At 41.0% G+C, this 23,279-nt stretch overlaps 1 protein-coding gene across 1 annotated transcript in view; it reads left to right on the forward strand.

Annotated features, from left to right (window-relative positions):
• Positions 1-203: 203 nt before the first annotated feature.
• LOC124734405 (leucine-rich repeat extensin-like protein 3) overlaps positions 204-23,279 on the forward strand; it is a 73,830-nt gene continuing 50,754 nt past the window's right edge. The window contains 1 exon segment of the mRNA XM_047248535.1: positions 204-323. Within this exon segment, the coding sequence (XP_047104491.1) occupies positions 204-323 (120 nt within the window).

Genomic DNA, 23,279 nt, shown 5'->3' on the forward strand with positions numbered 1-23,279 from the left:
TGTAAACGTGGATACTGAGTGTCGCGAGTGTGTATGTTAGACTGTGGTATAATCTTAATGCTATCGACTAGTTTTATCGATAGGAAGGGTCGATAAGCCAGCGAACAAGACAGCGGCCATCGCCCTCGCGTCAGTCGCGCGTTGTTTTGCACCGGTGCTGTGTTGTGTCGCGTATCGCGTGTGCCCTAGTGTCCGTCGCGCTGATGCCCCGACAATCGCAAAGCACGCTCGGAGGGCTACGTCGCTCGGTGAGCGCCGTGCTTGGAGCCTCCTCGCTGGTTTCCTGGCGTCGCAGCTGGAGGCGGTTCGCGTCCAGCGACACGGTAAGTCGAGAACTGCGCGATAGGTTTCCAGGTGTCTACTGCCCGTGCAAAAAACATTACAGCTGCACAGAGCACCGTGGTACTGCTGTGTCCCAAGAACATCGTATACTTTGTGTATGTTCGCAGGATTGTGTATCCAGTCCTGTAAAATATGTATATTGTCTGAAAACATCGACTACAGATCAGAATGCTAACTGCCTTAAAACAAGAGTCGGTTTCCTTACATCCGAATAAATTCGTTTTAATGTGACTGTGTCAACCGACAACAGACATGTAGCGTAATCTGACGTCGACTTTAGTTGGGGAGGTAACAGCGTAGTTGCACAGCGAAGTCACTGAATCTGAATACAAAATAAATATGCTAACAGAGCTATCTGTGTAGTAGCCTACAATGAACGCACTTATCGCTAACTGAAACGGTAATACATCTACGACGAGCATTTTGGTACAGGCGGTGACTGTCATCCTTCAACTAAAGAAATGCAAAGAGTGTAAGGGGAACGCCAAAGCGTACCTATTACCGAATAAATATGTAAGAGCCAAAATTCATCAGGCATCCAGCTTATGTAATGACGTCACTGTAGCAGGAGACTGGAAAGCAGCTTTCACGTGTTATAGCTGTTCATCTGACCCGGGCTCCGCTCCGTGGGACTTCGTAACATTGCTTCTGATGTGTGTGTATATGTATATATAATCTCCAGGACTATCGACGTATCCGTTAAGAGATAATTCAGCAACTATGCTGATATTTGAAAATTAATGTATAGTTCATTTTTTCGACTGTACAATACAGTGACCATTTTCTGTAGCGTGCTGTACTCAGTACTTAATAGGTAGTTTCTGCGTGACATGGCGGTGGTCGTGATCACATTTTATCGAAACTAGTCTTATTATAAAGGAAAATCTGCAACTGAGACTGCGTTTTCTTTCATGAAAACTCTCAGGGGATCACTTTTAGTAAGTGTACATTGGTTGATTTGTAGATCTTTTGCTGCAGTTCTACATATTGCAGTAGTTCTGAATGTGTTCTATTAATTCCGCTTTACCAGTGCAAAATAACTTTAGGGTAGTCGCTGCAAATGAACGAAGTTCCTGATGTCGTGCCCTTATACACACCGTGTGTGCATCACATCAGTACTCTGATTTAATGTGTTTAGCCAGTTTTCTTTTTAGCCATTTATTACAAACTGAGTGATGTATTTTAAGATTAACATCCGATCGCCCTTATTAAGAAACGAAACCGAGAAACCTTAACACTCCTGAAATGTCCCAGATCTCGGCCTTAAGACTGTTGCACACTACAGCAATTTTTACAGTAACGTTACTGTCGTTTAGATAACTGTTTTGTAGACTACTGCGTCTTGTTTGGTTTTGGTCATTAAGTTATTTTCAGATCTATAACGTATTAACATTGACTATGTGACCTGTCAATTTCGATATCTACAGTTAACGTCTTTTTGTCTACTTTAAGATGATTGTTCAGTCGACACCAATGCCAAAGAAAAGAAATTTCAACTCGAACGGGCAATAAATTTGTTGTAAGAGAATTCTAAACTGTCATAGTCGTAAAATGAAAACTGACAAACGTTGTATTAGTTTTAACTTCGGGTTCTACAACTGAATAACGTATAGTGATTTCATTCTTCCTCAGCGTTTGTTTCGAAGTTTCTATTTTTTTTTAATAAAATTTTGTCTTTGAGTTGGAAATTTTCGTTTGCTAATGTTTCGCGTTAACTTTGCTCGAAGGATCCTAGAGTAAGTTAAAAGAACCGTACAGTGGCAGTTCCATCAGGAAATCGAAATTTTATGTATGCTGCTATAACATCTATACGTCCACCAAGCAGGACCCATGTTTTAACCAGAAACGTCTAGACATGTGCTTTTTTTGTCGAGAGAAGCAATAACTTTTCACCACCACTTCAGTGTGGTCACGAATTGACCAGCATCGTACAATTCCACATCAAAACTGTAGTGCAATAGCGTGTTGAAATCTCTTTCGGACTAACCGATGACAAAAAGAAACGTGAATCGAATATATTTCATTATTAAAAAAAGACGATCGTAGAAAATTGTATAAACATCAATGTCGTAATGAATAAAAAATCTTAACAGAAGATGTACTAGTCTCCACGCATATCCAGATAACTGTCATTTCTTAAACTCCTGGGTGGAGGGGGGGGGGGGGGGGGTGTTGTGTTCGGTGAGGGGAATTACAGCTTGTGTAGAGTCAGTCTGAACGAGGGGAATTACAGCTTGTGTAGAGAGTCAGGGGTCGACAGAAGCGTCCGATCCCACGCGTCGGCTTTGACCCATGACGTAAGGGTGTTGTCGTGTGTGACATGACGGTGCGGAGTTTGGTTTGTGTGTGGCTGTCTCCAGTTCTGTTTTATCTTATTTTATTTACTTTTCTGATCTGTTCGTTCTATATCGTGAGATTTTTTAAATTTAAAAACACTTATTACTTATTTGGGACTAGTGTAGCAGGGGATACAACCCGTCGGCTTTGGACAATGACGTCACAAGTCGCCAATCGAGAAGCGATTCTTCTTAGTGTTGTAGCTCCCTTCAGTGGCTGATAAGTGTTTTTTGGCTTTTTAAAAAAAATCTCACGAGATAGAATAAACAGATCCACTTTATTAAGCAATCAGTAAAAAAACGAAACTGAAACATAACAGCAAAAGCGAAAATGGTAAACTGCTCTCTGGCGACTTGTGACGTCATTGTCCAAAGCCGACGGGTTGTATCCCCTGCTACACTAGACCCACTTATTTTAATTATCTGTTTCCTCCAATTTCTGTTTTAGTTTATTATATTTATCTTTCTGATCTGTTCGTTCTATCCCGTGAGATTTTTTTTAAAAGACAAAAAACACTAATCAGCTACTGAAGCATCTTTATCTTCTATGGGTTGCAGGGGTTACGACCCCTGGGGAGGTGGGTGGGTATTCATGCATGGCTGTCTTCACTTACACGTTGTAGCTACGCAAGGCGTCTAAATTTGTTTCTATTTAGTTTCCCCCCCACCCAAAACACCCCATTTCCGGCGCTTGTCCCGTTGGTGTCATTAGGCTTCTTGTGGAAAGTGTGTGTTTTCGTTTCCGCCATATTTGTGACGTCATGGGTCAAAGCAGACGGGCGGGATCGGACGCTTCCGTATTTCCGAGAGTCAGTCTGAACCGGACATTCACGGAACATTTCGTTACACTGATGGAGACAGAAAAATTGCACGTGGTGAACGAACTAGCAAATAAGGTATCTGGGACGGAAATCGGACAAAATTTAGAAAATAAATGGTGTAGGAGGGAACTAAATTGTATTCAATAGTGCCGAAGTGTATTCTGTAATAATGTGAGCGCACATAAATATCGCAGAAGACTGACCGACGCTGGAATTAAAGTTCCACGCAGAGTAAGAGCAGAAGTCGTAATATGCTGTAAATAACGTGGCAGCTATGACAGGATTAATAAAGGAAATGAATTTCGTCTAAGAGACCGTGATCATGGTGAATATTTTGTGAATATATCTGGAGGTTTTTATTCCAGAAAGTAATATAACCTGCAGAATGAATATGAACTTGAGCAGCAAGAGCAGACGAAAGGGGATGTGGTATGGTGGATCTGTTAAGTTCCATTGGTTGACCTCACTGGAACTGCGGAAAACGTCGGTAACTTATTTGCGGCTGACGCTCGATTGGTTCACTATTGTTTTGGGGGTGATACGGGCTTCCTAGATGCGTAGAGCTTCGTTCTCATCACTCAGGGTGCCATTCGCGTGACGCAAGTAATGTTAATGTATATCGTAGATACAGATCCTGCAACAGGGGCTTTCTGAACTATGTAACTTTCATAATATAGAGATATCACGGTGGTTAATATCGAGAACTGCCGATAAGCCATTTGCTACGATATTGTAGAGATCAGTAAGTGTAGTACCATGGTTTTAAGAGTTTCCTATGACTTTCCTTCTTATTTAATGTCACCACAATTGTAAATGGTTAGACCACATTATAAATTAGGAAGCGAATGTTTAGTCGCAGTTGTATACAGTTTTCTGTAGTTACGTGATTATGTTGTTTCTATCAACAAGCTCCGTTCTACAACAACAGTCCGAAGACAGTCTCTGAAATGTCACTGTTATCGCAAATTTCAGAATTTCTTACACCCGAACCCGGAAACAATGTTTATTTGCGCAAAACTGATATTTCTTACGGTAGTTACAGATATATTACAGCCTTCGACAAAACTTACTGCACTTATATAAGAAAAAAACGTTTTTTTTTCTGAGAGCGCACGAAAGAATTAAAAGACCAATATTGAAGTTGGTAGGTGACTCTTGCTTCTGCTATCTGCAGGAAATTTGCAACCAAGGAAAACCTTCCTGTTATTTATTCTTAGTCATCAAATGATTTCAGTAGTAACTCTTCTAAGTACAACGATGAATGAATTACTATTTAACGTATTCGAATTTTCTGAGTTCTTAAGAAACCAAAACTGGATATTTTACCCTAGTTTTCCACATTTGTCAGTATTTCTTCCGTCACTGTGTTAATTTCGTGAAATAGAAAACAATCGCCCTCAGTCATTCGTGATTTTACTTCAATGCGCGATGGATTTCAAACCCTGGGAGGTCATCTACAGGTGCACTGGCAGTCTACATAGATCATTTTTGCAGATTTAGATTAACTGTGGTTCTGGTAAGATCATAATGGTATGTTATAAAGCAGGCTAATTGTAAAGGCAAGTTTACAAAACTAAAACTGTTTCCATTGGTGGATACATGTTTTTTGATGCACAGTATGAGAAACTTTCCGTTCTACAGCACATTCTGTATACGAAAGTCAACAAATCAAAAAAATTCAAATGTAAAGATGCTGTATTTCTACAAATATGCAAGTGTTATTATTTCAAAGGAGATACAAATCCATTAAATTACTAGTTGTGCAGGATATCATTTACAAAACAAATGTTCGTAAATGTCAAATGTGGATTATGTTACCAAATGGTTGCATAATTAAACATTTGTTTCTTTAGGAAGACATCAGCTGTAAGGACTACTGAAAAACTGTGGCTGCTGAACTCCGTTCATTCAACATATTTTCAGAAGACTTTATTTTGTGTAACATTATTTCTAATTGTTCTACTAGATCGTTATTGATCATGGTTTTCTTTGTGGAGTGTAATTAGGCTGTTGTGGATGTCATTCAGTGTCTGTTAAGGTGTATGTGGTTGGCTGTTGTGATTTGACAGATTGGTTAAGTCTAAAACCATTAGCGTGCACTCTGTGTTGTGTGTGGAAAGTTCTTACTGTTCTGCCTTTGTAATATGCAGGGCAGCTGTTAATTGTATTCTACATATTCCACAGTGTTCTGTTTTTGTGGTGTTAGGGTATACTCCGTGAAGTAAGTATTGTCGAACGTTGCGGATTATGGAGAATGATACCTTAATATTCGTGTTTCTAAATAATTTATCAGCTTTCGGTGATGCTGTGTCCAAATAAGGAATACTTGTGGATAAGTATGTCAGTTGTTATTGTCTTAGTGCTTCTGTTATTGATATTGACCTTTTTGTTGGATAGTTTGTCAATCGATTTTTTCTGAAAACCAATTATTAACTTCAGTTGCTTTGGTCATATCAATTTGTGTTAACGTTTTTGGTTTCAAAGGTAACGTGTGTGCCATGTTTGGCGTGGATCTAAATGTAGCATATTCGTGTGTGTGGATGGTGTAATGATTCGTGTATAGTGACATCAGTGTAGATTGGTTTCCTGTAGATGTAAAAATTGCTCTTGTCGTTCATTAATAATTGGGTAATTTCCAAGAATGATTTCCTATCGAAGTTGGATGGCTCCAAACGTTAGACATCGCAGTTGCGATAGTAAATCGATTATGGAAGTCTCGTGGTGCGTGTTACGAGTATGTTTGAAGGTGTCACTACAGAACGACAAAAGAAAAGCGTTAGAGAAGCACTCGCAAATTGAAAGGACGGTGTTATCGTCTTGTCAGTCCGTCTGATGTATGAGCTGCTGGGACAAGTCCTTTTTTCCCATACCCAGGGTAAACTCTGCCAATATCGCGTCAGAATATCGGCAGTGTCGCATGCGTCGGCTTTCCCCTGCAAACGCAAGTTGTGAAAGTATAGGTACAGGAACATAAACAGTTCGTCCCTCTGTCCTGGACGTCCTTCTCTTTTTATGGTTGACTAGACAGACTTCCACAGGCGTTCTATGTTCTGGGTATGGACACTGGCGTCATCTGGAGAGACAAACTCGACAGAGTGGTTCACAAATTCGCGCTCGAACCCTTCAGCTTTGAGACTCTGGTATGACTGAAACCCGTCGGTGATGACTTTTGTTCCAAGCAGTAATAAATGCTTTATAAGGCCGACTGAAGTGATCTTGTCTCGCGACAATACCCTGACAACGAAACACTTGCGTGAGTCCCTTTCTATGCCACCAAAAACTCAGATATGATCTACTTCACTTTTAGAAGGTCGTCCTCTCTGATTCTTTCGTCTAGAAATGTGAGACTCGTCTACTTCCACTATTTTATTGGGTCCACCAATTGGCACACTGTAATTTGTCACTATGACGTAGCACACTTCTCGGCAAAACCCGAAGTAATCACAGACGCTATTCGCCGATAGATTAGTTTCTGATGCTGTGGCTTGCAGAGTGTAATCACGAATCCAGCACGACACAAGAATTACGCTCGTCTGAATCGATAATTTAGAGGACTCGAACCACGTATTTTTCCTGCTGCTGGTTCGCTTTCCACAAAGTCCTCAAAGAAATTGCAACGGAATGTCAGTGTCCGCACTCCTCTTACGCAGTTTCACCGACTTCGCAGCACCACAGTCAATACAGTCTCCCCTGTCGTCGTCCGGCAGAAGTCCATATTTCCGGGAAAGTCACATTTGTTTACACTGCATATGCATGGAATTAGTTTTCCATGTGAGGTAATCCGCAGAAGAAACTTAAGAAGCAGCACACATTACACTCGCTATGAAGAGAAACTGTCACAATCAATCATGGCAGGAACGTAACGTACTGAAACTGAAGAAACAACACAAAACTAATACAAATGACGATCACAAGTAATTTATCATAACGCGCGCCACGAGACTTCCATAATCGATTTACTATCGCAACTTCGATGTCTATCGTTTGAAGCCCTCCAACTTTGATAGTCAATTATTCTTGGAAATTACCAACAATTGTGAGGCCTAGTAAATTTATGGATCGATTTGTTCCATTTTCAGTTGTGAACTTCATTCTATTGTAGAATGAACTGAATAAAGTAATAAGCTCATAAAGTTCCTCTTTTTGACATCAAATAGGAGCAGAGCGTCATCCGCATACCTTCTATAATATACAATTTTTTCGAAAACTTATTTTTTGTGTGGTTGAGGAATGTCAACCATGAGGCTTGACAAGTTACCAATAGCTAAGTCTTCTATCTTCTGAGATAGTACTGCTTCAGTTATACCATTTGTGTGATCTGATTCTGAAAAATAAAATGGAGGAATTCGTTGACAATGTGGCCACTGTGCTCCCGTAAGGCAGCACGCCTTTTCGTAAGAAAAGAAAGATCTTCGGTTGTCCATGACCGTGGCGCTCAAACAAGGGTAGAGAAATGCCATCACCCGACGGCATGTGAATTTTGTGGCTCTGATACAGCTTTTCGTTTCCATTTGCTTTTTCGTATTTCGCTTTCGTGCAGCCGCATCCAGAGACGCCTGCCGGTAGCTGATTCTTGCGGTAGCTCTCCCAGCATGGCATAGCGTAGAGTAGCGATCGAAGGGCCGCCGGAGCAGTTACCAGTTACGGTAACCCTCTTAGACCAGCCTGGCGTAGTAATGAGATTTCCTTGCTCCAAATTGAGGGGCCATCTTGTGAAAGTCACAGGAAGCAGGGTAACAAAATTAAAACTCATCGAGCATGCATCGCCCTCGGCCGTTAATTACTGCTGTGTGCTGCGCCTTATTTCTTATTTAAAGACGCCGCAGAGAATTCTTTTAGGGCTCTCTTTAATTAGGTTCCAGATTTGTGGGACGTGATTTCCTTCCTTCACTTAAGACGGACAAAAAAACAGTGAAAGGGGCTGGTAGGCTAGTTGCACAAAATTAAATATATAAAGCCTACTACTGAGCTTGTATACTGTCATTAAGTAAGTCTTCTTTCGGGTGTTAGCTGCAAGCACCAATGAATCATTTGACGGAAAATCTAATAAAAATACGACTAAACAACTAAATTCAGTAGTAACTTGACGCCTTACAAATAAATGCTTATTGTTAAATTTCATTCGTACCTAGTCACAGTTCATTGTACTGTATTAAGTAATTGAATTAAGTCGCACTTAGTGTAGCAGTATAAGAATTTCCATTTCGCTGTAGCGAGCATAACAAGTAACCATTAAATACTTAGACATTATTACCCCTGGTTACCGGAAGGCCTTTGTGGTGGACTTGCGTAATGTAAAATGAGCCTTTTTTTTACAAAGCTTGGAGTAGGAGGGGCATCTTGTTCACTGTCGACGTTGACTTAAGTTTCCAAATGTTTTTTTTTTATTTGAATGCGGCATTACCATCAAAACAGTTGTTATATTCATAAAATAAACCTGTTCTCTATTCGTGAGTCTTCTTCACTGATTGATAGTACCTGACTACTTTCGACCAACGTTCACTTGAATATCATACCAAAAAAAGAATAATTAATGGGAATTCACTTTTGCCGTTATGTAAATAGCTTATCTTTTTAGTCCACAAACTTGTATCGGCACATTACTGGCATCAACAGCGCATACTTCTATTCATTTGTTTTTCATTAGAATTTAAAGTTGTGTTGCTTCTTGTTTAAAGTTTTGGTTGCTGTACACATCTGCATGCTCATCTGTTTTAGAAATGCGTACAGGATATCTGAATAATTGTATAATGAACAGTACTCGTAAATTAAAATATAATTAACAAAATGCAATGCTTGTTAGCGTTTTTTGTGGTCGACATTTTCCTTTGCAAGTATTGTTCAATAAAACATGTACCGTCTTTCTGTGCATGTTGTGTAGTACGCCCTACAAATATTAAAATGATAGGACCTAGTGATTACAGAAACTTTCAGGCAATAATGGCTAGTTTGCACTGTAGGCGGACGTGATTTTTCACGATCTATCCTGCAAACATGGCTGCTATTACAGCTTAAAAACGGTTACGAAAGTAATAAATTAGAAAAAATCTGACCTGATAGCAAAAGGATTGTCTTAGCTGGGCCAATGGGGCCATTTTAAGAATATGGAAGCGTTGTTACGTGTACCAGACGATCAGTCATATCGCCGTGAGTGTGAAAATGATCAAAAGAAGGAAACAGATCAACACGCTGCTGGATTCCTTTGGTCGGCTGCATCCACCCCGACGAACACACTACCACATAGCAGCCGCTAGTGGACGGAGCATACGTAATGCGCTCAGCATCGTCTGATTTCATTAGATTAGATTCCTTTTTTATGTTGACCCTAATCTCTTTCAACATGCTATCCATTGCGTTCAAGAGACTTCCAAGAGCATCATTGTCTGACAGAATCACAATGCCTTCTGCATGCTCAGTTTTTTTTTCTTTTTGCTTTTATTGAACTTTAATTCTCCTTCTAACTTTGATTTCGCGTTGTTTTACAGCCTGCGCAATGTAGAAGTTGAATAATTTGGGAGATTTGTATGACAAACATGTTCGTACTTAAGATCATGTGAAGGTGACATTACCCAGTATTGTGATTTATGTATTCCGCTGCTAATTTGTTTTCCAGTAGAGAATCTTACTTTTGTTTAGCGTGACAATGGCGACTTACAGCAGGGACTCGGTTTCCTGTATATCTTCTCAAGCCGTCAGCGTAGGGCTCGAGAGCCTAATACATAGGTTAAACGAAGAGTGTCAGAGGACCGCTGCATCCATTTGGCAATAGCGGTAAATCTAAGAAAACCGGATCAAAGAACAACAGGCTGTCAAGTGACTGTAAGCCTTTCTACTCATCGAGCTACATCGCCGCCGGACCATGCACAATTAAAGTTGAACCTATAGTGCGGTGTTGCAGACCACGGCTTTGTGATGTTACAAATGGCGGCCGATGGTCAAAGTGCTGAAAGCAGATCTGTTGAACGTTAGGGAGGAGCAAGGGTCCGACCTTAATGAGCGCTGTCGAAGGAGCTGTATCTTCAAGAGGTGGAATGAGAAATTTCAGGTATGCAGACTCGATTGGTACGAAAAGAAGTTAGTAAAACAGAGTTTAAAAAAACAGCTGTAAGTGGGACAACTGATAATGCAATGCAGTACATAAAGATCAAAAAATTTTCACAGCCTATGTAAACCTCAGTTATTGAGCAATTTCGATGGCTATAGGAATGAAAGATGTCTCGGATGAAAGATATTAAAATGCATGTTCCATAAAATTCCATGGTGATCCAGCCGCTAATTCTAATGCTAGTGTAATAATTACGCATGGCAAATAAGTAAATGTGACCACAAAGCTGATGGTGCTAACTGTACGCTGAATTTGACGACAGCATGCGATAAAACCAGAGATTTGTGTCCAACACATGTAGATTAGTAACTGTTAACAAAATTATTCGTTGAAGAAATGCAACTTCTTTAGCTTAAATTAAGCACCATTCAAAATTATTGCGCCTGGTGTAATTGTTGAATTCACCTTCATCAAAAGCGACAATAAATAGTCTAGTTACGTATTTCTTCTTGATGTGTGGGTCTTCTGCGTAATTGCTACTGATGTCTTCTACTATTACTGATAGCTATAACAAGCGCATGTGCATCTGTGAGGCCTCAGAATGACGAGAGTTTAATAGGACATATCTTAACAATTTCCTAGACTTTACTGGTCTAACACAGGTATGATTTTACGAATATAGACTGAAACGGGAAGTTAAAATTTGTACCAAGGCTGGGAATCGAAACCGGGTCTCCTGCTTACTCTTTGAAATTGTCATTTCGTTTCTGTAAGTACCTGTACCTGGGTTTAAGACTGAATGCCCTATTTACGTTCAATGAAAGATGCTATTCCAGAACATGGAGAGCCTCGCCACTTCTTTTCGTGTGTAAGGGGAATTTTAACACTTCGCCGTTCGCACGTCTCGTACAAATTGATTCTCTTGTCGCCGGCAGCACTAATTCGGATTACTTGGCTTTTCGCCGGCCATTCTTGACATTATCGGGAGATTATAAATTGTTGTTAAAAACGGATTCGTTGACCAATAGTCGTCAATCCTTGCTTTAAAAAAAATCATAAGGATAGCAAGCCCAAACCATATTCTAAATTCGGGACCCGTAATGTCCACAAATTTGGAATTTTTAAATATATTTTTCTTCTATTGCAACTTTGACTGTAGAACTTGTTGGTTTCGTTGCTAATATATTCAAATAGATCGTTCCCAATATATAATTCGACAATATATTCGACGCCCTGTGTATCTTCGGGAAATGTGTTTGGACCCGGGCATCCTGAAAATTTATTATTGGTCCCCGGAAAATCAGTCTGACCACTATCTACTGCCTTTCTCGTCTGATTCATCCGAACCAGCTGGCAACCGTAGCGTTCGCCGAATTCTTCTTGGACGTATTTGATTATCTTCTGCTTCACTTTAATTTTTTTAATATCCAATGTCTTCTTTCCAATCGGCCAAGTCGTCCGGAACGTCAGACAAGACGTCCGCGCATTCATCGTAAATAATCGTATCGTCTTTATCGTGTGCCATGATGAAACGGCACAAGTACTTGTAAAAAAAAAGCTTGTTCATGTGTGTAACTTAATGTTACTTAAATAACACCAACAGAGTGCAAAAGATGCTGTCGCCGGTCACTGCGCGATACTATGCACGAGACACCACTGTGGTGTCACCGGCCGTTGACCGCCATTTAGCGCACGACACCACTGTGGTGTCGCCGGACGTTATAGTATCAAGTAGACTGGAGAGGCAGTGAGAACTTGTATCGAGAAGGAAGGCTTGCTAGGGTAATCCCTGCAATTGTGAAAACCGCTGCACCAAGGTGGCATAGTGGTTAGCGCACCTCCCTTGTAAGAAAAAGTCCTGGGTTCTATTACCGGCCTTGGCACAAATTTACACAAGCCACTTCAGTCTCTACACAAGAAAACATATTTCAACATCCACAACCATGTGGTAATGAAAGGCCTATTTTTGTTGATTTGCTAATCCTATAAGATGAGCATCAGTGGAGGGGACCCTACTGTTTATTATTAGGAATCACTCGGATTAGCTACCACTGAGTTCCATCTGTTCCTGAATTTTGACTGGGAACAAATAAGTGTCTAATTATGAAGTAGTTGAAGTCACAGGCTTCATGGAACTGCACTCATAGATGGAACATAACACTCTATTAAGGTCATAAATTAAAAACGAATTAAGTCGGAAACAAGGGCACAGTTTACAGAAGGACTCGTGCAATTTTCTGTTCTTGTCTTCAAATCTTTAATAAAGTGCCGGTAATCGGTAGGTTATTCCTCACAAGCATACTAGCACAAGAAAATTGAATATTGGTTGCCAAATGAAAAGTAGAAGTTTGTTAAATAACGATTGGTTCGGCTTAAGGTAAGATAAAGCCACTCGAAAAGCAGTTTTGACTTAGCGCTACATAATGGAAGGAAGACTTGTAAAAAAATTAAGATAACTTCATTGGACTTGTCGACCTAGATAAAGCGTTCGACATCGTAAAATGGTGCAAGATAACAGAAATTTTCAACCAAAAAAGGGAAATTAAGTTGGAGGCTGCAGGGAAAGATGAGTGATGTAAAACATATAACCACATAAACATGTAAGGACAAGGACGAAGTGTTCACATTAGGATGTGTGTCAGACAGGGTTTTAGTATTTCGCCCCTATCGCCCAATGTGCCAGCACTTGGTGAAAAGCAATATCTTTTATGGGAAATCTCTGGAAGCATTTTAAATAAAACATTTGTTATCAACATTCTACATCTTTATTCTTCGTGTCTGCATATTTGCAGCGCTCTGCCGACAGAGGGCTTCGGACTGTGGCCTGTAACACAGCGATGTATAACGTAACAACGTTGTTGCGTGAGAAACAGCGAGCTGTTACCTAGTTTCGAATTGAAAGACTTCGTTCAAACATAAAGCACCCTCTCCTTCAGCATAACTACGCCAGACCACACACCAGCGCCGCGACACGTTGGTTTAACTGTCATCGATCATCCTCCATACCGTCCCGATTTGTCCCCATCAGATTTTCACACGTTTCCAAAACTTAACGAATACCTTGACGGACATCACTCTGATAAAGCGGTGTAAGTTGGCTGTCTCAACAAAGTCCAATATTCTACGTGACGCTACCAACAACCTTGTCTCTCGTTGGGAAGAAACTGTTCGTCACCATAATGACTATGTTGAGAAATAAATATGTATACATGAAGATAAAGATGTAGAATATTAATAACTTTCGTTTTAATTGAAAATACCTAAGAGCGTCCACATGTAAAATTTAGAGTCATTACTTAACAGCATGCCCCGTACACGTTGTCGACACACTGACCGAAATAACATGAAGATTCAGCAGTAGGATGTAAATTAAATGAAGAGGAACATCAATGAAAAGTATCACTGATTACGTAGAAATTCTCAGTGAAAATAAAGAATTACGAACGTGTCGAGTGGGATGATGTTTCATGAAAGGAAACCAAGAGAGACGAAGGTAGGGCAGAAAAGAATTGAGATTAATGATAAACACAAAAATTAGTGACCACGGAACAGACGAAGTGAAGGAATTCTTCTACCTTGGAAACAAAATAACATTCAACGGACGAGGCAAGGAAAACATACAGCAGATTACCACTGACAATGTCTTCATCCCTAGTGAAAAAAATACCTATTAGTACCAAGCAATGGTCACTTGTTTGTCACTCTTTACATTGCAGTCCCCAACCCTTAGGGCATAAATTCATTAGGGCTTTACCCAGTAAGCTTAACGATCTCGAAAACTCTGGATGCGGGCCTGATAACATTTAATTTCTAAAAATTACTTCTACGTGTGTTCGAGGATACATACCCCTAAGGCATGGTAACCTTCACATTCACGCCTTACTTCTTAGGATACTAGTCGCATCTGAAGGCAACAGCATTTTGTCCAGATGGCAGGTCTTCAATATAGCTCAGTTTTGTTGACATGGTAGTACGCATTTTATAGTTAGAGTTCTGATTACATACCACAGTTCCCTCTCTCCCGCGTTACCCTAAAAAAGGTTCGTAAGAGATTTCTGCATCTTTCCCTCAGTGTGTGTTAAATTTGTTGGAAAATTCTCCATTTGTCTCGAGCTCACTCCCAGACGAGATCGCAAATATAATTTCATTTTATTGCTAGTGTCGGCTTACCTAAAATTCGCTTTCAGATCATAACAAAATACATTGATTAGTGTAAAACTCACAAACGGTGGTATTGGGAACATACAATTTTCGTGAACAGCATCTTTTGTTGTACCGTCCAATGGAATGTAATCTAAATGACCCTAGAATAATAACTCCTCGGATGTAATACACACGACAGAATTGGACAGGTTACATATGCGGACACTGCGACCATATTTGCCAAATTATGTTGTTCTAAAGTAACGTCAAAAGCAGTGGATGTTATGGCCTGTGTGTAACGAGATGCGTTTCCCACACTATTAATTAGTACTGGGTAGTTATAGTTTGACTGTGTTCGGAGTGGTGCAGTGCTGGCTGTACACATCGCAAGACACACAAACATCGCATTATTCGTATTCATAAAGTACTACGCTCACGAAGTGTGCTGAAGAAAAATAGTTCACCTTTGGTCACCAGTTGAAAAATATGGCGGTGTAAACAGTCAGAATGTGGAATGTTCCATGTATTGACGTAATTATGCTTTTTGTCACTTGGCGATGCACGTTGATTCCTTTTGTGAATTGACTGTTGCTGCAAAAGGGGGGTGATAAGATTGAAGTCACATGGATTTCGCTCTGAGACCTGGAAGACGACACATCTTGAATGGTCTTGAGATGATGGGGTCGTCAGCGTAGGATTCTCAAAGCAGATCTTTAACCTGGAAAGCGACATGTCGCGTCGCCCCATGTGGCATTAAAACAGTAAACACATTTTCGCTCTTGCAGATCTATAGTCAGTGGGAAAAAGAAAGACGGTACATTGCCGTTAAAGTTTTAATCAGAGCGGCAGCAGTAGTATCGCTGCATTCCGGGAACGTCGCTGACAGAAGCGTACCATGTCAATTGGCTGAAGAATGCGATCAATAAATTTGAAGAAACTTTGAAGTGGTGCTGCAGATGGAGATGGTCCATTCCCATGGCAATTGCAGTTACCCATGCAGCACACGAATCCAGTTCTTCAGCTAGTGCTCTAGATATATAACGGGAATTCTTTCTCCCTTGGTCAATAGTTCAAAGGATTCTGGGCGCGTTTTACCCTAGTATCCATACAATATTCGGAATGTGCACCAAATGAATCCCAAAGATGGTATACAATACCGTGACTTTGCTTTCGTTTATTGACACTCGTGGAAGTGTATGACATGTGACGGGGGAATATTTTTGGACGGAACAGGTGCATTTTAATTAGCACGTTGCCGTAAATGTACAGATCTATAGCATAGGTGATTCCACTCCACCACACGCTGTGCAAGTACTGCGCTCAGATTATGTGACTGTGTGATGTGACTTCACAAGCTCCTTCCGTTTTTCTTTGAGAAATAATACCTCACATACCTGTTAGGCGTACAGTGACATCTGCACTTTACAAGGACCTCCTCGTGCAACACGTGATTCCAGCTTTTCAAGACCGAAACTGTGACCGGATAACGATTTTCATGCAAGATGGGGTGTCAGGACATGTTGCTTTCCAGGTGAAAGATTCACTTCGAGTAACCTTCAATAATGATAGCATCATCTCTAGACAGTTTCAAGATGTGTGGCCTTCCAGATCCCCCGATGTAAATCCATATGACTTCCCGTTCGGGAATATCTGAAAGATGGTGGCTATCAGGGATGTATCCGAATCCTTCCTGATCTGAAGGATAGCATAATATGGCAGTTTCCCGAAGCTTACACATAGCAGATTCAGTAAAATGTGAACGTTTGCAATGATTCGTGACTAGGAAAAATATTTACTAATGAAGGAAAAAGAATTTCAATGAGCATAGAATTTCAAAGAGTATATAATTTCATTTTTAGTAATTCTTAATAACAACTACTGAGGTCAAAGTCACCATCCACTAAAATCGACACATAAATGTTATAATTCTCCTCCGGTATAGACCCCTGTAGTATCTCTAAACATGTGGGAATTATGCTCTTAATTATGGTCGGTATAATGTTCTGCCTATTTTTATTTTTTCTTAATAAAAGCAAAATCTTTGCCTAGGGAAAAGTTCTATACCTTAGAACCGGTAGGCACAATGCTTCGCGCAGCGAAAGTGCGAACACCGTGAGAGCTGACACTTCGATGGTTCGTTACGTATATTCGTAGTGTGAGCAACCCAGCCCGTTCGCAGTCAAGTGACATTTAAGTTAAATCGGACTTGAAGGAACCGAGAATTATGTTGGGTGTGCGTGTTAGTTGTATAATCGTTGTGCGTGTTGCGGAGCTAGCAGGCACCGAGAGTTGCAGGAATGACGGCAGGAAGAGACTCGTGCTTACGCCAGCGACGGGCAATTACCGCTCCCGCGGAACGCAGGAAACGTCAGTCTACGGCTATGCTCTTCTGTTGCGGTCTGCAGGGAACCTGGCTGCCAGAACAGTAGGAGAGGCTGGAAACGCTCAGTCGCTGCCCTGGTCGCATTTCTGAAGGGCCAACACACAAGCGACGGATTGCTGAGATCCGTCGCGAGGTCGCTTGACATGCCCGTAGATCGCACGTATGTGGGCACATCACACTAAACGGATCGCAGCGATCGATCGCTGATAGCTCCTATTTTCTAAGCAATCAGTGCTGCAACACATGCGACGAATAAATTGTGGCTACCTGGTTGCGACTCGTATGTAGAGTTACGCGTGGTTTTGTAATTTAGTTTAGTTGCTCTGTGCCCACGTGGAGTGAAGATTTTATGAGGAGCAATCAAATAAAAACCGAACACCTGCCACAACGGGTCATGGAATGGTTCCATTCAAAAGTGTTCACCATACTCATTAAGACATTTATCCCACTGGGAGACGAGACGATCAGCTGCTGTTAATAGAATGCGATTGGCTGCTGAAGGACCCACAACCGAGCCTATTCTTGCACTTCCTCGTCCAACTAAAACAGCCGTCCACGTATGTCTTCTTCAGGTCACCAAATATGTGAAAATGTAGGTGTGAAAGATACAGGCTGTATGGAGGATGCTGCAGTATAGCCCAACCGAACTGCTGAAGTGCAGCCTTCGTCCTATCCGCAATGTGAGAACGGGCCTTATCGTGGAACAGGATGATTCCGTCCGAACGCATTCCTGGACGCGTCGTAGTTTCTGCGAAATGTGCTCATAGCGCTTCACACTGATCGTAGTTCCACGTTGGAGGAAATGGACGAGCAGAGGAAACATCCTGTTGCACGACAACGCCCGCCAAAGCACAGCCGATCGAACGAAGGCTACGTTTCGGCGATTTGGTTGGGAAATATTGCGGGATCCTCCTTAGTCAGGATCTTTCACCGTGTGATTCTCACATCTGTGACGAACGAAGAATGATATGCGTGGACATGCGTTTCACTTGGACGAGGACCTGTTTTTGATCCCTCAGCAACCGACCGCATTCTAGTTAAAAGGACTGATCGTCTCGTCTCCCAGTGGGATAAATGTTTTCACGCACGTGCAATTAATTTCGAATGGAACCATTCCGTGGTCTCTTTGTGGCAGGTGTTAGGTTTTCATTTGACTGCCCCTTATACTCAGAACTTGTAGCAACCAAGAGAGCGTGAACCAATCTGGAGAGAAAATGAATGCAGAGTTGCAGCTGTAATGAAAAGAAAGTATTACCTATCTAAAATCTATGATACTTTTAGACTTCTCAGTGACCAGAATTTTGAGATTCCTGCAGTACAGACAAGTCATTTGAAATAATAGTTACAATCACAATAAAACTGGATTCCAACTGTGTTCATGAGAAAAAGCAATATGAAAGTTTCTAATTCCTAAACAAAATGCAATAATACAACGTGTACAGCTCTGTTACATTGTTTAGAGCAAACCTACTTCAGTTTGACTCTTAGGTTTTTAATTAACCTTTCCTATTGTATTTTCTGTTTTACAGCAGGTTTCTAAATTTTTATTTTATTGCCATCCCTGGCGTGTAAGGCCTTCTACCCAGACCACAGCGTCTTGTTTTAAAACATCTGTTCAGTCTGTATTTAATGGTGATTTGCTAAATTGTAGCTCACTGAAAAACACTATTATTTGCACAGTTGTTTACTCCTTCATTAATATCGTGTGGTATTTTATTTATTGAGTCTCGAATTACTAGTTCAAAATAAATTGTAACTGTAAAAGACAACCAATAGTAACTGATTACGGCCCCGTCCGCAATCGTAACCGAATCCTGCCTTCCCTTGACAACCAGGTTTCAGTCCCAATGTAAAATTACTTAAATCGGAACTCATTTATTTCAAGGTACTGAACCATCATCTAGAGGCTACACAGGTCGTATAGACCACTACTAATTTAAAGTAACACTTGCAATCAAAAACAGAGAGCAAAATATTAAGCGCAACAAGTACAAACTAAAATCTTGCTCCAGTATAACTGCATTACCAGTCTGACGACGTTGGGTGCAAGTGTTACACTGGGATGCATAGATTAACACAGGAGAGATATTTATGGCGGCCTTCATCAAAGCAGTCAGACAGATGGCTGAAGAATCGAGAAAAGCAGTCTGAGCTGTCCTAAAAGTTACCTACGACAAGAAAGGGTCAGCCCACCAACGCTGGTAACGACAGAGCTCCGGAAGGCCAGTATGCTGTGTAACAGACCAGATGAGCCGCCCCTTTCATCTCCGGTCGTTTCTCTTATTCCAAAATTTGAATGCGCCATGCGCCACGAAATTCTAGTTACATGTGGTGCCACAAAGTGAGGTTAGTTACATATGTTCTATGTAACTGCACTAAAAAAAACAATGAAAATCATCCTCATAAATAACGCAGAATTACAAAACACAGTATATAAATGAATCAATTATTGCATGTGTAACTCAAGAGTCAGAGCTTTAGTTCTTGCTGCTGGTGTAGCTAGTTCCCACGACTGCTGCAGCGTTGTCATGGCCTACCTACAGCTCAGTTTTATAAGTATGTCAAGAGTTCCGTTCGGGAGAACTAATCTATGAGTCTACCCAGCACTACTGAACACTATTTCACAGGACATAGAATACTGCAAATATCGGTATCTCTCAGGAAGTCTTTTTAGTCAGATCGCTGCACTCCAGAACTACATGCTTTGGTTTTCATTCTGCATCACACTTGTATCTCTGGTCCATTCTCCTATTAATGTAGATAGCTAGGACATAGGCCATAATCTGTCAAGAAATGTTAACCCACGTGATGGCAGCATATGCCTTATTTTGCATTGCTCATGGATATTTTGAAGCATTTCGTGAAGCGAAAATTACTCGACCGGTTTGGTATGACCTGTCCTTGTTACGTATCACACACAGATAGCGCTTACAAGCTTAAAGTGCCTGTGAACCCAGGCCCTGCCAGGTTAGGAAATCCCACAGTCAGTGACATTAAGACACCACAATAACAGCTGTTTCACAAGACGTAAAATAAGTCAATGAGGAAGGAATTACCTTTACTTTAGATCAAACGAACTACTACTTGCACTAAATACTTCTTTTATAATACTATATGCAGTGGGTTCAGGTTGTGTATTTGGCGATGAAGGAAAACTCTGTGTACTTACGAAGATCATGTACAATAAATGTTAGAGAATCTTAAGGAACCTAACTTCATGCAAGCTAAAGACGAAAATTTGCCAGGACAATTCTTACACTATTTCAACTTAAAGAGAAAGACAAATGCTAATGTAACTTCAAGCACACTGAATACAAGAAAATTTACTGGAAAAATATTACGCTGACAGTGTTACAAAAATCACTGTCGACTGTACACTGAGTACTCAATTGTAGCTGGACAATAACGTCTATCTGCCGAAAGTCTTCCTCGAATTTAAGCCCCGAGAACACACGCACAATACGTGACTGGCATAGAAATAAGGGAATGAAAAGAACTGCACAAGTCGTGAACTACCTTTAGTTTTTGTGAAGCGGAAAACTGTTTTTCCCTGGCTAAGTCAACTGGCTGTGTCCACTCGCTAAGGCTGTGTGACGTATATACTGTTGCCCTCAGATGTTCCACAGATCTTAACTAGCATATCTATAGACCATAATCTCCAATCTGGAAATATTATAAGGTATCAGTCTCGTGAAGACCCACACCTGTTCACAAAAATCTCTCTCTTCCACAGCAACGACAGATTGGGATGTGCTACGTCCAGCATGAACCATGGACCTTGCCGTTGGTGGGGAGGCTTGCGTGCCTCAGCGATACAGATAGCCGTACCGTAGGTGCAACCACAACGGAGGGGTATCTGTTGAGAGGCCAGACAAACGTGTGGTTCCTGAAGAGGGGCAGCAGCCTTTTCAGTAGTTGCAAGGGCAACAGTCTGGATGATTGACTGATCTGGCCTTGTAACAATAACCAAAACGGCCTTGCTGTGCTGGTACTGCGAACGGCTGAAAGCAAGGGGAAACTACAGCCGTAATTTTTCCCGAGGGCATGCAGCTTTACTGTATGATTACATGATGATGGCGTCCTCTTGGGTAAAATATTCCGGAGGTAAAATAGTCCCCCATTCGGATCTCCGGGCGGGGACTACTCAAGAGGATGTCGTTATCAGGAGAAAGAAAACTGGCGTTCTACGGATCGGAGCGTGGAATGTCAGATCCCTTAATCGGGCAGGTAGGTTAGAAAATTTAAAAAGGGAAATGGATAGGTTGAAGTTAGATATAGTGGGAATTAGTGAAGTTCAGTGGCAGAGGAACAAGACTTCTGGTCAGGTGACTACAGGGTTATAAACACAAAATCAAATAGGGGTAATGCAGGAGTAGGTTTAATAATGAATAGGAAAATAGGAATGCGGGTAAGCTACCACAAACAGCATAGTGAACGCATTATTGTGGCCAAGATAGATACGAAGCCCACGCCTACTACAGTAGTACAAGTTTATATGCCAACTAGCTCTGCAGACGACGAAGAAATTGAAGAAATGTATGATGAAATAAAAGAAATTATTCAGATTGTGAAGGGAGACGAAAATTTAATAGTCATGGGTGACTGGAATTCGAGTGTAGGAAAAGGGAGAGAAGGAAACATAGTAGGTGAATATGGATTGGGGGACAGAAATGAAAGAGGAAGCCGCCTGGTAGAATTTTGCACAGAGCACAACATAATCATAACTAACACTTGGTTCAAGAATCATGAAAGAAGGTTGTATACATGGAAGAACCCTGGAGATACTAAAAGGTATCAGATAGATTATATAATGGTAAGACAGAGATTTAGGAACCAGGTTTTAAATTGTAAGACATTTCCAGGGGCAGATATGGACTCTGACCACAATCTATTGGTTATGACCTGTAGATTAAAACTGAAGAAACTGCAAAAAGGTGGGAATTTAAGGAGATGGGACCTGGATAAACTGAAAGAACCAGAGATTGTACAGAGATTCAGGGAGAGCATAAGGGAGCAATTGACAGGAATGGGGGAAATAAATACAGTAGAAGAAGAATGGGTAGCTTTGAGGGATGAAGTAGTGAAGGCAGCAGAGGATCAAGTAGGTAAAAAGACGAGGGCTAGTAGAAATCCTTGGGTAACAGAAGAAATATTGAATTTAATTGATGAAAGGAGAAAATATAAAAATGCAGTAAGTGAAACAGGCAAAAAGGAATACAAACGTCTCCAAAATGAGATCGACAGGAAGTGCAAAATGGCTAAGCAGGGATGGCTAGAGGACAAATGTAAGGATGTAGAGGCCTATCTCACTAGGGGTAAGATAGATACCGCCTACAGGAAAATTAAAGAGACCTTCGGAGATAAGAGAACGACTTGTATGAATATCAAGAGCTCAGATGGAAACCCAGTTCTAAGCAAAGAAGGGAAAGCAGAAAGGTGGAAGGAGTATATAGAGGGTCTATACAAGGGCAATGTACTTGAGGACAATATTATGGAAATGGAAGAGGATGTAGACGAAGATGAAATGGGAGATATGATACTGCGTGAAGAGTTTGACAGAGCACTGAAAGACCTGAGTCGAAACAAGGCCCCCGGAGTAGACAATATTCCATTGGAACTACTGACGGCCGTGGGAGAGCCAGTCCTGACAAAACTCTACCATCTGGTGAGCAAGATGTATGAAACAGGCGAAATACCCTCAGACTTCAAGAAGAATATAATAATTCCAATCCCAAAGAAAGCAGGTGTTGACAGATGTGAAAATTACCGAACTATCAGCTTAATAAGTCACAGCTGCAAAATACTAACACGAATTCTTTACAGACGAATGGAAAAACTAGTAGAAGCCAACCTCGGGGAAGATCAGTTTGGATTCCGTAGAAACACTGGAACACGTGAGGCAATACTGACCTTACGACTTATCTTAGAAGAAAGATTAAGGAAAGGCAAACCTACGTTTCTAGCATTTGTAGACTTAGAAAAAGCTTTTGACAATGTTGACTGGAATACTCTCTTTCAAATTCTAAAGGTGGCAGGGGTAAAATACAGGAAGCGAAAGGCTATTTACAATTTGTACAGAAACCAGATCGCAGTTATAAGAGTCGAGGGACATGAAAGGGAAGCAGTGGTTGGGAAGGGAGTAAGACAGGGTTGTAGCCTCTCCCCGATGTTGTTCAATCTGTATATTGAGCAAGCAGTAAAGGAAACAA

This window comes from Schistocerca piceifrons, chromosome 1, assembly GCF_021461385.2.
Source record: "Schistocerca piceifrons isolate TAMUIC-IGC-003096 chromosome 1, iqSchPice1.1, whole genome shotgun sequence".
NCBI classification, from domain to species: domain Eukaryota; kingdom Metazoa; phylum Arthropoda; class Insecta; order Orthoptera; family Acrididae; genus Schistocerca; species Schistocerca piceifrons.